The sequence below is a fragment of the Panonychus citri genome, unplaced genomic scaffold, assembly GCF_014898815.1.
Source record: "Panonychus citri isolate SS breed McGregor unplaced genomic scaffold, ASM1489881v1 Contig00040, whole genome shotgun sequence".
NCBI lineage: Eukaryota > Metazoa > Arthropoda > Arachnida > Trombidiformes > Tetranychidae > Panonychus > Panonychus citri.
Genome location: NW_026515445.1, coordinates 1346346 through 1363986, shown reverse-complemented (window position 1 = coordinate 1363986; position 17641 = coordinate 1346346). Strand labels below are relative to the sequence as shown.

The 17641-nt window shown below is 29.4% G+C and overlaps 1 protein-coding gene across 2 annotated transcripts in view; it reads right to left on the bottom strand.

Moving 5' to 3' along the window:
- LOC128398002 (cell adhesion molecule Dscam2-like) overlaps positions 1–17351 on the bottom strand; it is a 39278-nt gene extending 21927 nt beyond the window's left edge. For both annotated transcript variants that reach the window (XR_008327029.1, XM_053358807.1), the window contains exons 1-6: positions 16660–17351; positions 15695–16102; positions 12372–12533; positions 9736–10020; positions 547–843; positions 178–474 (exon numbers count right to left, since the gene is read on the bottom strand). Coding sequence is in view for 1 of the 2 variants with exons in the window: in XM_053358807.1 (XP_053214782.1) it covers positions 178–474; positions 547–843; positions 9736–10020; positions 12372–12533; positions 15695–16102; positions 16660–16777 (1567 nt within the window). In the remaining variant the exon portion in view is untranslated. The remainder of the gene's footprint in view (positions 1–177; positions 475–546; positions 844–9735; positions 10021–12371; positions 12534–15694; positions 16103–16659) is intronic.
- Positions 17352–17641: the final 290 nt, after the last annotated feature.

Below are 17641 nucleotides of genomic sequence, written 5' to 3'. Positions count from 1 at the left end.
ACAGTGATAGCAGATATTTATCTATTCGAGATAAATATTAAATCTCACTGATTAATTCAAGTAATTATTCAAGTATGAATATCGTCAGGATGATAATTATACTGTTAATTTATCTAATCGTTTGATATGATTCATAATATTGAGCTGTGATGATCAATTGATTGATTCAACTCTTACCTTGAATAATAAGCTCGATCCTACGTTCATCTGTTCCGTATAAATTTGATCCTGTACATGAATAGAGACCAGAATCTGATCTTGAACTTGAGCGAATTAAGAATTTGGAAATATATTCAGAAGTCAAGGCTTGATTTTCCTCAAAAATTTGCTGCATCGCGAGGTTAGTTAAACTCTTAGAATCTTTTGTCCAGGTAATTTTAATGGGCATCTCACCATGAGAGACACAACTTATTTCAATTGAATCTCCTTTTTGAGCTTTGATTGATTGAAATCTCTCAGTAAATCGAGCAGGAACTGTGATTCAAATGATAAACACGATTAGTTCAATTGTTCAAATCGATTAAATTTGTTTCTCAAGTTACTTACTGTGGACATTTACTTTGACCACAGCACTTAATGGTGTCCCGATCCCATTACTGGCTTCGCACATGTAACTACCAGAATCATGTGAAGAAATTTCAATAAAATAAAGTGACCCATTGACCAGAGTTTGAACTTGAGAGCCGCTGATAATTGTCTTATAATTGTTAACTGACCACTGGTCAGATGATTTTTTCCACAATACTCTGGGTTCTGGTTTACCAAAGGCTTGACAGTCTATTGTCAAACTCTGACCTTCGATAACCGATTTATCTTCAGGTTCAATCTTCCATTGGGGTGGAGCTAGTAGAAAATGATTAAGATGAATAGTTAATTATTAGAAGGAGATTTGTTTTTGTAATCAATTAATTTGGATGATTGAGAAATAAATAAATAAAATTGAGAGAGACAAAGAAGTGGAAGGAGGCGGAAGAAGAGGAAAAGGGATGAACAACAGAGAAGGAGGATAAATAGAAGATGATGGAAGATGAGGACAATGAAGAGCAAAGAAAAGAATGTTGTTAAGATGATAAGGATGATAAAGAATAAGATAAATGTACAAGATGAGGTAAAACTAAATATTTTTCTACGAATAGAAACTTTTCCCTGGCATGGAACTTACGATTTATGGTCAAATATTTAGACTTTGATCTGAATCATCATGGTAAACATTTTCATCTACTGAGGCGATATTATACTTTGAATAAACTGATTGTGCCAAAGAGTATCAAATGCCTGAGGGCGATTTCAGTTCTCATTTTCCACTGCTAAAGGTATGAATGAAATGCTTACTTGAGAAAAGAAAAAAATCTTCTTTCATCATCTATTCACTTTCAATTCTCATGTTTACCAACCATTGCATCTTAATATGATAGAAAACAAATTCTCAACTGACCATTAGTTTCCTCTTTTCTTGTTCCTCCTTGACCATTACCATTCATTCATACATGATATTTACCAACCAGAGGAAATAATCTAATAAATGTTATGAAATTTTCTGATCTAAATCTTTGAAAGGAAATAGTTCGAGGATATTGAGAGATTCGATTCGTGAATATAAAACATGATAATCATCATGGATCTGAGGATGATAATAAATCGAAATCAGGAAATCATGGAAATGATAAATTCTTTAAAATCTTAATTACTCATTTTTCCTTAGTAAAAAAAGAGCAAAACAAAGTTCAATTTGTTTACAGGAAATTCAGAGTGAGTTCTTGGAACAATATCAAAATTGTCTAAACAAAGGGATAATCAAAACTGATGAAAATAAGAAATTTTCAGGAAATTATTTAATATACCAAATAAACTCAATTCAAAGTTGAGGATTTAATGAAAAATGTTCATTTTTTATCTTTGGGCATCAACTGATTGAGCTTGGGATTCAGGAGAACTGTTGAGAAACAATTGATTAATGATGTTACTGATTATTTCGTTAGACGTTAAATGTAATAATACTTTTTGGTTATAACAATATAACGATGATCCTTTTTTGCTTTAAGGATCATGATGATGATGTGGAAGAGATTTTGCCTATTTAAGGTGAGAAATGATAAATTAGTTGACAGAAAATCATCAATTGTTACCATGAAAATTAATCATATCAATAGAAACATTTCTTACTCTTCATTAATCAAAAAATTAACTCAACCACCATTAGAGATGAGTCGAGGGAAATGCGAAAGGATTAACTTAAGGTAAATGGATTCATCAAAATCCATAATCATGATTATGATTACCATTATCATGATATTAATGGTTATCAGGAGTTGAAAAGTTTTCAATAAAATTCATGAGGAAATTGAGTTATCAAACTTTTTCAAACTTCTTCAAAATAATCACAATTATTTCAAATGATTTATGTCTCATCTGATTATCTAAATTATCATGTTGCTATCTGGTTGTTTTACTGGGAAACATTTACCTTTTTTATCTGTGTGTTAATCAGATTAATTGGTGAAATCAAATCAACTCTACTAATTGGATTAATTAAGATTAACTTGGTTTATCTTGTAAACTAATCTGGGTGACTTACTTATTTTCATTTCAATCAATTAATTAATTGAAGGAAAAAAAATTGGACAACAATAGGAAAATCTAATCAAGATTAAAGGGAAAGAAATAATTGATTTCTAATTAAAGTTGAATTGTTAGTTTGGATTATTGATTTACTTTCAACTCCAAGTTAATTATAATTGGATCAGTTCAATAGTAAACTGAATATCCTTTGGTGGCAAAGAATTAAAAATATTTAAATTAGAGATTAAAATATAAACACCTTCATGATAGAAATTTGAATTATTAAAGTTCTGATTCCTTTGTGAGCCTCACCTTTAATTCAATATCATTCATCTGGAAATGAATTGTCATTCGGTCTCCACCTAGAGAATCATGTTAATCATCATTATCTTCAAATTATTGGCCTTTCAATTCATTTCATTGAGAAAAGCACAAAAAATTCTGATTCTGATGACAAAACTATTCTGATCTATCCAATTATCACAATATAATAATTGAATTATATCCAAAAATTTTCACCGTTTCAGATTTTTACATAATCAGTTCATCTGATTATCTTCATCGTTATCGGTTAAAACACTGCTTGAATCAGATACTAAATATAATAATAATTTTCTCCTTCGTAATATATTAATGAAATTATATCTACATGAAAGGAAGACCCTGTAATCTCAGTTTCATTGTAAAAATGGATAATAAGGAAAATATAATTACGATTTCCCTTTTCTCTATCCACTTTACCCTTCAATTTATTATTATATTTGGATTGTTGTTTAAAGCAATAATCTGAAAACTAATTGAATCTTATTGTCTAGCAAAGTTAATTGAAAAGATTAGTGAGATCAGAATGAAATAATATCTTTATTAGCTTTCATGATTATCATCATGAAACTCTAGGCCCTGAATCCAATCAGGAGACAACTTTTAAAAACAGATAATATGTATTATGTATCATATTCAATGTTATTAGATATTTTTTGTTTGACCCAAAAATAGTCCAAAGGGATTGAGAGGATAATCTTTATCGTGAGATCGTAATGAGAGGATGAAAGATGCTGCAAGAAAAGTTAATGGAAAATCAGAGAAGCCGAAGAAGTTCAAGTGGCCCAAAGAAGATGAACAAAAAAAAGAGAGAAAGAAAATGAAGAAGATAAGAGAGGATGATAAGGAAGAAGAAGAAGACGAAAGAGTTGCCAATGACATGGAATAGAATGAGAATAAAGTTCTGGTAGATGAGGAAGATGGAAGTAATTTATGGAAGAGAAAAGAGAAAGTGACAAAGAAAATGATGCTGAGAGAGGAAAAGGATGATGATGATGATAACTGTAATTTGTTTGTGAAATTAGGTAAACTTGATCATCTTATTCAGGTTATTTTTATATTCTTATCTTCATTCATCAGTATCAGCATTTGATTACCTGAGGAAGCTGAATGATGAAGATGAATGTGAATCATGATCATCAATTGATATTATCATCTTCATCATCATCTACAATTGATTTAACTTGAGGGGTTTTCATATACTCTCAATCGTAATTGATTCTTTCAAGATAAAACTACAATTATCCTGAAAACGATAATGAAGATACATGAAGATGTAATAATAATAATAAAAGAAAAAGCAAAAATATTGATTCAAATTACATAATAATAATGAAACTCAATTGAAACAGATGATCAACTTTTTTACTTCATGGTAATTTTATCATCTCAATGAGAAAATATTGAAATCTGAACAAAATTTGAATTTCAGATAACGAAAAATATTCATATAATTTCAACTCATTCCATGTTGTTCATTATAAATCCTGGAAATTACTGATGCTTCCCATGAACTTTTCCAGATTAAAATGATAAAATACCTTCACTCCGACTCCATCTTAATATCATTATCATGATTGAATAATAATTGAAATGAAATATATCTTATCTTTTGTGTAGATTAGCTAAGAAAAGAAATCATTATATTAAATTAATCATTATTATCGTTCATGAGAATATCTTGTGAGAAAAGAAAAAGATTTCACTTGGAATTTTTTTCTTTCAAGTCGAACTCAATTCTTGAAAAATTTTATTCTCAATTCAAGAATATTCTGAGCTTCATTTCACAGAAATATATTCACAATCAGTGTTGGAATTAAGTCTAAATTATGTAAATCATTTTAACTTCACCTTAAATTATGGTAATGTTCATCATCTTAACAGAGTTTCACCAAAAGAGAAAAAAATTATTCTTTCGAATTAAATGAAGGCTAAAGAAACCACAGAACATGATGATCATGATGATGAAGAAGAAGATATTGTGGAAATGCTCAAGATGTAATAGCAAGTGTCTTAAGCGTAGATGAGATGAAATGTTGAGAATACCGGTGACTAGAACAGAATGTTAATCAGAGAAAGTTCTGAGTTTAACTGAGGATAAAAAAATTGGAACAAAAGTTTGCAGAATTTCATACTGAACGCATTCAGAGTTTCATCAGCTGGATGAATGAGTAACCATCAAATTCATCATCTTACCTCAGAAATTCATCAACATCATTATACAAAATGTACGAAAATATTTTGATACTTTATTTCTCAACCTTGAGCCTAGAAAATATCATGAGCTCTTCCATGTAAAAGTAAAACTTATTCACAATTATTTGATGAGATTATCAAATTCGAAACTCAAACATTACCATGGAAAAGATGTCAGGATAGTGGAGAGAGACGAAAGTTAAGCTCTTTCATGAAATTCACAATAACCATTTCTTCACAATACTAATCATTTTCAGGCCAATAACCATCATGATTATTGTGTTAATTTACTAATTCACTTTATTGAATTACTATTTAGATCTCATCTCACTTTCACACTCATCTACCATCGCCAATTTGAATAAAAGATATAAAAAGACTCGATTCCGAGATTCATATAGTTATCAGAATGTTGAATTCAACTGCATTTATTTCAAGTGTCATTTTAAAATTCAGACCAAGTAATATAAAATTCTGACTATTCACATGGCTACTAATAGACTTGAATTAAACGCGAATGCATTTAAACAAATTAAGAATCTGCAATCATTTCAAAATCTCTTGCTAACAGAGTATCTCCTTTTGTGAATCATGTTAATATTTCTCATGAACTTCATCATTTTGTTAATCAGTGAAATTGACTTAACATTACAATCATTTTCATCATAAAGTCTCTGAATTTTTCTCAAACTTTTTCTCTCATTCAAGAAAATGAAACTCGAATGAAACTTTTTTTTCTAATGTTATTATCATAAACTTTTATTTCCTAATAACTTTTTATATCTCCATCACTTTCCCCATCCACTCACATGGAACTTTCATCTTCTTTGGCATTTTTTTCTTCTACGGTTAATTCTCATAATTTTAACCAATCCTTTGAACTTTCAGTAGAGAAAAAAGATTCCATATATTAAACTAATAACATTTAAGACAATTTATCGAATACAGAATAAGAATTATTATTTTTACTTCGTCATTTCTATCAGATAATAAAAAATCATCATGATTCTCAATCGTTCCAATTGAATATACATCTAATATATTCAATGAGGAACAAAAAGATTAAATTTCCAAAACTTATTCATTATTATTTCTGCTTTTAGGAAATTCAACAAAAAAAAACTTTCCTGATTTCATGGAGATAATCAAATCTAATGATACATCTGATTGTCAAAACTTTTTTTTCTCCCTCAGCATTAACTTAATTGTGACTCAATATTCGTGCTGATTAATTAACTTAATCAACATGAATTGTTGATACTAATAATTTGTATATTGTTTATAATTAGTGATATTTACTCAATTAATGATACGAGAGAATGAAAAAATCTCTTCCTATTCAATATAAATATTATTCCTTTTCTTCCCCTGGAGCTAATTCTGATTAAGAGAATAATGAATAATCATGTTAATAATGATGATAAGATCATCATGAAAATGCTGGAAACACCTTAAAGATATTAAACAACTTTTTTTGTTCATGTTAATGCAAAGGATTTAATGAGAAATGTTAATCATGTGGAGGAAAAAAATATAATCATGATAATTTATTAAGATTCTGATTCCTGGTGGAGAATTGACAGAATGGAAATGTGAATGAATTTCGGATAGGAAATCACAGAATTTACTTAGTCTATAATTTATATCGTTTCTTTTCTTCCTCATGTAGTAATAATTCAGATGATAATAGGTTGTGATATGTTTGCCCTCAGGGCGAAAATATTTGGTCCCCATTATTTTGACTAATGTCATTATTCACACTAAATCGTAGCTTATCATCATTATCATCATTGGAAATTATTACTACCCGACAGAATTTACAGAATATTCTTAACAATATTATCATGATTATCATGAGATCAACTGAGAGAATGAGAGAGATAAATAAGAAGAAAGATTCTGAGCCTTCGAATCAATGAGAAAACTATTTTCTAAGTTATTATTTTTGTTCTTTATTGAGACAGAATATATTAATTCACCTGATGAGACAGCAATTGTATCGTCAAATCACCTCAGGCCCTCAAATATCATCATCAATTCTCATCTCAGTTGCCTCATTCTCTTTCACCTCCCATTGATCTCTGTGAGTTCTGTGAGCTCACAAAATTCAGCAAATTTTTTCTTCCCTTTCAGTTTCTCATAAATTAATCAAATCTCATCATCTTAATATGAATTATCAATAAGATTTGATTGGATTAATTCACTTCAAATTGTAATCACTCGATAGTCTCCAGAAGATTAACTCTAGTTAGTCATTTTCATTGGAATCAACGACTGGACTGGATTTCAATTCGATTTGATTAATTAATTAAAGAATTCAAATAAAAAGTCATCTTTTCGATAAATTTTAAAGTTGAATTTTCCTCTATTACTTGTAAATCTCTTGAGTATTTCATGTTCATTTCAACATTGAATTAAATCTGATTACTTCCTGATAATTTGTAACTTTGTTATAATTCAAATGAAATTAACATATGATTGTGATAATAGTTTCATTCAGTGGAAACCATTTATTACGTGCAAAGATGTACTAACATAAAGTCTAAGTAATTTAGTGAATAAGAAATGTTAACAATGATTAAGATGATTATAATATTATACATGATGAATGATGAGATTAGTTTATTGCTACTCAGGCAAGAATCTGAATTGAGAATAATTAAAGTGAAAGTTATCACCATTATTAGTAGATATTAGATATGAAACATCTAATTCATTAAAATACTGATTAGATTGGAATAATTAATCTGTTATCTTGTGTTCATAATTCATGATTAAAGTTAATTGTGGTTATCATGGTGACTCTGTTAATGCTCAAGTCATTATTATACTAAAATAAGTCGGGAAAGATTGAGTTTTTCAAGGGAAAAGTAAATTATGATTTGTGAGGATTGGTTATATTATTTGGATGATGGTTATGATGATGGTTACACCGAGAAAAGATGAGAAAGAGAATGAGATGAAAGATGAAGATGATAATATGAATGGAGGAAGAGATGATGAGAAATGTTGGATAAAATGGTGAATGGATTGATGGTTATTTCTTGACACTCAACTGATGATCAATAATGGATAAGGTGTGAGAATGTGAATCAACTTTTTACCGATGGTTGACTGAGTATAAAAGACAAAAATGAATGAAAATGGAACTAGAAGATGAGGATGAGAAGATGAGGATGAGAAAAAGGAGGAAGATGAGAAACAAGAATCTTCTACTTGGAATTTACAGGTTAAATCGATAAAAAGGACGTGTTCGAGATTCGAACATGAAAAGTTTACCTTCTTTTCCCACAAATAATATGGAATAAATTCTGAGTCTCTTTCCCATTCTTCGCATGTGATGATGTAATAGGAACAAAACTTTGAGATTGAGTTAAATTATCTGATGATGATGAAGATGCAACTGTCAACAATCGTGATTTCAGTTCAAATTTCTGATTATCATCATGATGATCATGTTGTCAAAATGAACACCAACTCTCAATGACAAATGATAAAAGTGTAAGAAGTAAAAAATAACTATTGACTTGGAAGGTTGAGAGAAGGATATTTAATAAGTTATAACTAATCAGGGAATTAATGAGATAACTGTTAATATCTTAGACAAAGTGACTTGAGAATTATCATGTCAAAGAATCGTAGCCTCATGATATCTAAAAATAGCTTCACTGATGTAGGGATGAATACATGATAATACTAACATCAAACATGAACCAAAGTTCAGATGAATCATCAAATGGATAAGAGAAAAATTTGAAATCGAGTTATGGCTTTTTTGCTTTTTCTCAAAATAGTAAATCAAAATGATAATTCATGACTTTTGACCCTTGGAACAGCAAAAGTTTCATGTCCATGTGATGATATAATCATGAAATAAGTTCAACACTTGGTCAATGGAAAAACTCAACTTGGAAATAAATTCTGGTCAATATTTATCTATCTTGGAATTGGATATTATTATCACTCCCAAGGGTCAACATCATAGCAGATGAGAGTTATGTAAATTTCATGTTGATCTGAATGACTTGCAATTGAATTGTTTTGCAGGGTGAATTCAGGGAAATAAACTTGAGTAGTTTTCATTTCTTTTCCCGAGTTTATTTATTTTCACTTGAAAAGTTTAATCATCATTATCTTCATCTTAACTGGACATTTATTAGTTGAAAATGTTTATCATGATAAAACTCAATCAAGATGAAAAACAAATAGTGGATATTTAATTGCTAAGCAAAAGCAATTAAATCCAATTTCATCATGAAAACTCAATTGTAATTCATTTTATTCACACAAATAAAATGCCTGAATTACAAGAAAACAATATTATCCTTATTATTATTAAATGTTCAGAGGAAAATGGTTCCAATGAGAAAAGATGATAATCAAGATGATGATGAAAAGATTATCTTCATCTTCATCATCATCATCAATGGAAAATAGTAACTGAATAATCTTGTGATCTTTTTCTGTTCAAGTATTTTTACTTTCAACTTAATTCGTTGTTCATGTTACTTCAATTTCCTTGTTCCAAGTCAATCAATCAATATAAATATAAGACGATGACTTATCTTCCCATGTGAAAACAAAAGGTATGAGGCAAAAGGGATGATAAGATGAGAGGGATAAGGTGTTGGGATGAAGGATGAAGATGATGATACTCACAGTCAACTGAAAGATGAATTGTGTGGTTGTTTGTTGATGCTTCATTTGATGCTACACAAGAATATATCCCAGAATGATCTTGTCGCAATGGCTTGAAAATCAACGTCGATATGAAATCGTCCACTTTTTCGAGGTGAATGTCACTGGTCAGTATTAAGGGTTGACCATTTTTCAACCATTGAATGTCAATCGGTACATCGCCCGTTGTGATCGTACACGTTACCGAGGCTCTCATACCTTCCTGTAAATTGCTTCCAAAACTGAATGGCATAATTGTTGGGGCAACTGAATAGAAAACAATTAACAATAAATCATCATTAACGATCACCATTATTATATTAATCATCTCTTTAATCATTATTATAACAAACAAAAAATTTGATTCACTTATTAGCCTAATCATAATGCTGCTCCTATTCAGCTTATTATTATTGTATCATCATCGTTATTGGAGCTTGAGTTTTATTTTTCATTGTTCATGATTAAGCTAATAAACTTGATTAGGTTGATTTGATTACGATACATAAATCAGTTATTTTCATTTTCATTTGAGTTAATTGTCGCATGATAACATTTAGGCTTTAATTGTCTGACTCAATTAATTGTCTATGAGATTAGATTGCTTGAGATAATGTAATCCGTTTAATGTATTTCAACCTAATTGTTAGTTAATCTGGTTCCAATCTGAACATAGTTTTTTTGTTATTATTATCTAACAACAATCAGTTTAATCATGTTTTCACAATGTAATTATCTGTTGGCTGTTTACTAAATTGTTTAATGATTATAATGGTTAACGGTTATTGTGATGATCATGTTGATTCTGATCATTGTTAAAGTTAATTTTTATTAAACTTTTAATGGTGTAGTGATTAATGTTTAAAAAAAGCTCTTCCTTTACCAACAATGTACAAGATCAATGAGTTTAATCAAATCAATTAGTAAATATAAATGGTTAATGATTAAAGCAGTTGCTTTTGATTACTGAATTATTAGACAATCAAACTGGTTAATGATTTAAAATAATCTCAATTGTCAGGATTTTAATCTACTATCAGTTAATCAAAATGGTAAATATTTTTTGACTGATTAACAAATTGAATCATTAACTTAATTAGAATCAGCACCTTAATCATGAATCTCCTGGGATTTGAATAATGAAGCAAAATCTTACTTTTTTTTCACAACAATTAACTACACAATCCCCAGTTGATTTAGCCTGTTAATTAGTAGATTAATTGATCAACAGTAGCCATGAAATAAGGTAACAATTTAATTAATCAGATTAACACTTAAAGTTATCTATATAAGTAAAAATTAATCAACTCAATTAATAAATTGTTCAAATGTGAAAACAATGATTGTGTTATTACAAAATAAGATTATCGTCTAACGTAATCATCATCTAATCAATTAAGTTAATTGTTTAAATCAATTAGATAACGATAATAACAAGACCCATTTGATGGTAAAAAAATTCTCAATCAAATTACAGGTTAGAACTTTTTTTTCAATTCGATATTGTTATTGAATTATTATCATTATTTAGGTTAAACCGTAATTGAATTTACCTGTTCTGAGTTTGTTATTAAATTTAATTTTATGGATTAACTGATTTTCAGATCTCATTATAGTCGATAAGTATTGCTTTCAAAGTTCATACATGATATTTCATTATTCCAGTTGAATAGATTTTTTTTCTGGATTCATCATGATGAGCTCAATTTCCTTAATGAACTGACCAACTCTTGCTATTGGATAATATCATCATGCTAATTGAATGCGATTCTTGGTGATAGAGAAAATCGAGTTTTCATTTTTTACTTTTTACTTTCCAATGTTAATTAAATGAGACTTTTTTTCTCATCTAATATTGAGAATTTGTTTAAACTTTTTCTCTTCTCAGTTTTGATTCATTCAACTTTTGGAACTTTTCTGAATCAAGTGTAGGGATAGTTTCATTGGCTATTGTTTCATGGTTGGAAAATTTTCTCAGTCTAAAATGCTCAGAATTTTGTCATTCTTTTCTCAATTAAAATTGAATAATGACATTCGGTTTGAACAGTTGGAAGCTGTGACCTCAACCACCTTAATCATCGTTTTGCCTTCGTAATAATAGACTTTGTCAACCATCATCTCCATCATGATCATCATCAAGATTTACTCAGAATGGAGGTTTTTACAAGAGACAGAACAAATAAAATGAACACCATGAAAGAAGATAATGATAATAGAGTGAATGAAAAGAAGATGAAGAGAAAGCTAAAGGAAGAGTATGTTTTCTTGCCCTTTTCCTTTTCTTCCTCATCAATAGAGATCAAACTGAGCCTATTCTTAATCACAAGGTATTTTCATAAGAAATGAATAGTTTTCATCTTCCTCCTTTCTTTTCACCTCCACCCCGATTCCCATGTAATAATAATACTACATGGGAATAAGGGTTTTCTACAAGAGTCTATGAATAATGCAACAATAACATGAGATACATTTATTGCTCGATATGCTTCCAATGTAAAGGTAACCAATTCTCTCACATTTACCATAAGAATAAAATCTTGTGATGGATTAATTTGTTTTCCTATTGATAATATTTAGCAGATTTATATTCATCATGAGAAATTAGAAGATTAACTTACCAAGAACACGAACACCAATTCGTCTTTCAGCTGATCGTCCATCTTTGTCTTCAACCAGGCACTTATATTCACCTTCATCTTCTTGTCTAAATACATTATGAACAACCAAAGTACCGTTAGGATAAACTGTTTGTCGTCGATTAATAGGAAGTTGTCGATCACCTGGGAAGAAAATAATAGCAATTAGAATTTATCAATAATCAACATTCACTCGAAAGGAATTGTCATTTATTCAGATTTAATATTCGGCTGTTGAATTTACATCATAAACTTCAAATATTAACTTGGTTTCACTCGATATCCTATTTCCTTCAACTCGGCGTAAAAGTCATGGAAAATATCATGATGGTATTTTGACTAACAGTTCTTGATATAAGATAATCATTACGTGTTAAAATGGTAACAATTTTCTTATTCCATCATTTCCGTTTCAATTTAAATGAACTTTTCTCACTTCATGTAAAAACTCAGCTTCCTCCAAGATATGATTAATGATCATCTCTCCGTTATTTTGACCAAAATCATGGTGATTTTATGAAATATTCATTAATGATCATAATGAATTCTAAGATGAATCTATTGTCAACGAAAATCAACTGATATAATTAAAATAGAGGCAAATGGTGGATATTTTTTCATCAGTTCTTATGGACATTAGTAAGATAGAAATAGAATGACCGAAACTATCAGATTCTTGGATTGATATTTATTGATTATCATTATTATTGATAAATAGTGAATCATAAATCAAGAAGGAGGAATTATTAATTTAGATGGAAAAGTTTAGAAGGATGGGAATGAAAATTCAGTGAGCTTTTCATGAGGAGATTCCAAAGGAAATGTTTGAAAACTGTTCAGGAAATTGATATAAGAAATGACCCTTTCTTATCAATGGATTTTTGCTATCAATATTTTCTTCCAATTCAGTGAACTTTTAAATGATGATTCAGTTCAATCTTCATATTGATTATCATGTTGATCATTGTTGTTGCTCTCTAAGTGTATAAAACAGGAAATTACAATTGAATTGAAATTTTAAAGAATCATTAACTAATGGCTAATATCATTAAACAATTATCCATTTAAGTTATTGCTTTTTTCCAATGGAATCAATTGTAAACTAACAACCTTCAAAAGGGAAACTTCAATCCCTTACAAATGGATTGAATCTGAAATTCAGTTCAAGATTAATCTGATAGAACTCATTTGATATCATCTGTTTCATGTAATCTTTTTGGTTTATTTCCTTTCAATAATCAGGTAGTTGACAGTGTTTACTTTATAATTGAATTAAATCACTTTGATTAGACACAGTTAGATTAGTGTGGTTAAGAAAAGAAAATAATTAAATCTACTTTTTATATATAACAATTACTATTATTTTAGATTAGTAGATAAACATTGATTCCCATTGAGACAAATTCATGGTTGAAATTGGATAAACAATAGACTAACGGTAAATTGAAATAGAAAATAACGAAAAAAGGCAATCATGCAATTGAAAGACAATCAAACAATTAAGGTGAATTAAAGTCAACTAATTGAAATCAATTATCAGAAAATTTCACGATTTTGATTAACTTTCTGATAGACATTACTGACCAATAGATGACCCATCAAGATTTGCTCAGAAGATATTAAAATACAAGAGTATTAGATGAACAGTTATGATCTGATTATTATATGAATACGATTCATGATGTTGATGAGAAGTAAAAGTTTCAACCTATTGTTGATAAATATCATGATAATCATGTAAAAGGAAGGAAATTTATTAACAGCGAAATAAATTTTCAAATGTATTATCATTTTGTATCTATTTTATTGCAAAATTTTTTTATCAACCGGAAGAAAATGTTTCATTGAGCCTGAAAACATTTTGTTTCATTATCATGAATGATGTTTTGTGCAGATCAAACAATCAGACAAATTGTTTGGGCAATAAATTATAACAATTTAAAGTGTGTATTTGAATGGTATCAGTGAAACGGAAACTATTTAACTTGCTCAATTTATGACCATGTAATTGTTGTGGTAATACAATCAAACAATTCAACTGAAATCTGAATAATTTATTTCATCAAACAAATCGGATGCAGTTCACTTTTTTACATGATATCGTTTCTGAGATTCAGTTGTAAATATAATAAAATTTTCAAAATCAGTAAAGTTCTGAGACTGATTACTTTTTACATGAAATTATGTTTCTTTTTTTTATCTTCATGATAACAAGTTCCTACTGATGGGAGTGTTTACACTTGGGAGTTTTGTAGCATTCATTTGGATTCTGATTCGCAATTGAATTTCCTGAGATTTGGATTCAGTATTTTCTTTCACTATTTTCCTCATCTTCTCATTATGAATCAATTTCTTACTGATACTCTGTGATATCAACGTTCAAGTTTCCTGGATGAAATTTTTTCTCTCAATGATTGTTTCCGAAATCGGTTAACACTGACCAGATCAACTGACCATTGGGTATCTTTTGAGTGGGAAAGGAGATTAAGATACATCTAAACAAAGAAACGAAACTTTTTGTTTCCCTGTAGTGAATTCAATTCTCAATTCATGGGGGTGGGATAACATGAGATGAGTTTCATTGACCACCTCCTGAGAAATGAATCATGTGAATGAAATGAAGACTTTTTTTCAAACTCAACTGATCAGGATGATGGAAAGAAAGACAATGAAAGATTCCCTTTGATTATTAATAAAAAAGGGAAGACAAAGATGAGGATGATGATGATGATGATGATGAGAAGATCTTTGTGAAAGAGAAAGTGTTTTTTTCTATTCCTTATTCATCTCGTCCCAAATAATATCTTGGACTTGCCTTTTTTTATACGGTTCAACTATTCCAAGGGACAACTCCCAGTGAATAACTGAATCTCATGCTCATGAAGTTTCATCATGACTTTTGCTCAACGGTCTGTAAGATGTTGTCTAACTTATCCAACTTTTAATACAAATAAAATATATCCTTAAAGAGACTGATTTTGATACAATGAACAGAATGGTCGAGATTATTACCAAGTGACAAGCGAAAAGCTCAATGGTTATTTTAGTACTTGACAGAATATTCAACAAATAAATATATCATTTTCATGTGGAATAATATGAAACCAAGTCAACTACATCATAAGATCATTAGCATTCATTGTCTTTGAGTTTCCACAAGAATATTGGAAATACATTTACTCTTTTAGAAAGAGAAAAAGTTATTCTCAATTATCTTTCGGTCTAATGATCTGAATGATCTTAAATATCTGAATCAACTTTTTCTTGGGTAATTTGAGTCTAAAATTATTGATTAAATTGCTCACCTTTGAACCAGGACAATGATGATAGACGATAAATTGAATACGGACAATTTATGTACATGGGCCGACCTGCGACTACGGTCAAGTTTCTCATTAGTTTTATAAAAGGTGGACCAATAACATGGATCCAAGACTGAGCTGTTTCAGACCCAAGGTCATTAATCGCTGTGCACTCGTACCGTCCTCCCTCTTCAACACTAACACGAGATATATTGATAAATGATATCACTGAACCATCAGATGAAACATAATCACCAATTCTGAGTCTCGATGAGTCTGTAACTGAGTAACCATGAGTCGTCCACATGATCTGAGGTAAAGGGTTGCCCTTGGCAGAGCAACGCAACGAAACCATTGAATCGGGTGAAACAGTTACATTGGACGGTCGCTTCAATAACAATGGTGCTTGACCTGTGGTCACGAAAAAAGAGATAAACAAATAAAACCGATCAACCAAATGGATTAACAAGACCGATTACACGATAATAAGAATCAGAAAGGAATATAAATAAATCACAAGAATCAGAAAACATGATAATGGATAACAAGAGAAAGAGAAAGAGAAAAGTAAAGAGACCGATAAAATAAATATAACAATTCTGAAAGAAGAGAATTGGAAGAAAAAAAGAATAGTAAATAGACATTAGATTCTAAATCAAGACAAATGTCTAAATTATTTTGATTCTTTTATTTTGTGCTGGTTCAACGATTTCCAATATATCGATGGATATTTTTTCCTTCCTTCATCTTCTATCATGCTGGTGAAATGAAATCATTCCAGTTCTGAGAATTTCTTTCTCAACTGTTCAGATAGAAAAGGAAGAGCAAATAAAAAAGTTTCTATTTCTCTTTTCTGCTTATAAATGTTCAATTTTTGATATAAAGTTCAATTGAACATCATTGACAAGCATCATGATGATTATCATGAAGATGAAAACTATTATCATAATGAAAGATGATCAACTTACCATAAGCTTGAGGTAAAAGCGATACAATGTAAATTGTTGCTATTGTGATACAAATGTTATGAAAAGAAAGCACTTTAACTATTGATGGAAACATCACTTTATCCTTTGATTTGATCATTACAATTAATTGTTTGATTAACTTTAATTAAAAAAGATTCGGTCTTGTTGGTAAATGGTTATCCGAGTTGTTAATTGTGTTGAACATTTTTAATCACAAGGAGACACTCACACGGCAAAAGCACAGTTAACACTGATTAAAACAACAGTTTACGTTCAATTGATTGATAATTTTTATCAAATCATCAACCTTATTGGTTTAACAGTTAATTGTTGTTGATCATTTAAAAAAAAAAACAAGTCTCATCATATCTTTGGTGTAACTTTTTGATTAATCTAATTTTTTGATAACATATTCTAACTGTTGACTGATTACTTGTAATTGATTGTTGGCTTTACAATTAGAATTCATTGGTTGTCTATTGTCTTAATTATCTTATAATCTTATAATTGCTTCTACTGATTAAATGATAATAATGATAATCATATTAAGAGGAAGGAGAAATTATAAGAAAAAAGAGGATGAATAAAGATGGAATTGGAAAATGATACAAAAAAGTTGTTACAATTCACATTATATCAACATGATAACCTTGTGGGTTCGTTGCTAACAGAATCAGTTCTGATAACAGTTTATTCAGTTCTCTTTCTAAGTTCTAATAGAACTTTCAACTCGATAGATAAAATGAACTCCATCAGAACTTTTTTCTGCCTTCGAATTCAAACCAATCTGAATGAAGCTCAAAGCTCCATCTTTTGATCACTAGAGTTAATTTACTGTTATCTTGTCGCAATTAAAAGCTTTACCTTTGATTGTCCTCTTATTTACTAAATTTAAAATCCGAACGATTTTTGATTAATTGAAATTCGATTGAAAAATATTTTTCTTTGTTGATGAAATTAACTGTTTACTTTTTTTCTACTC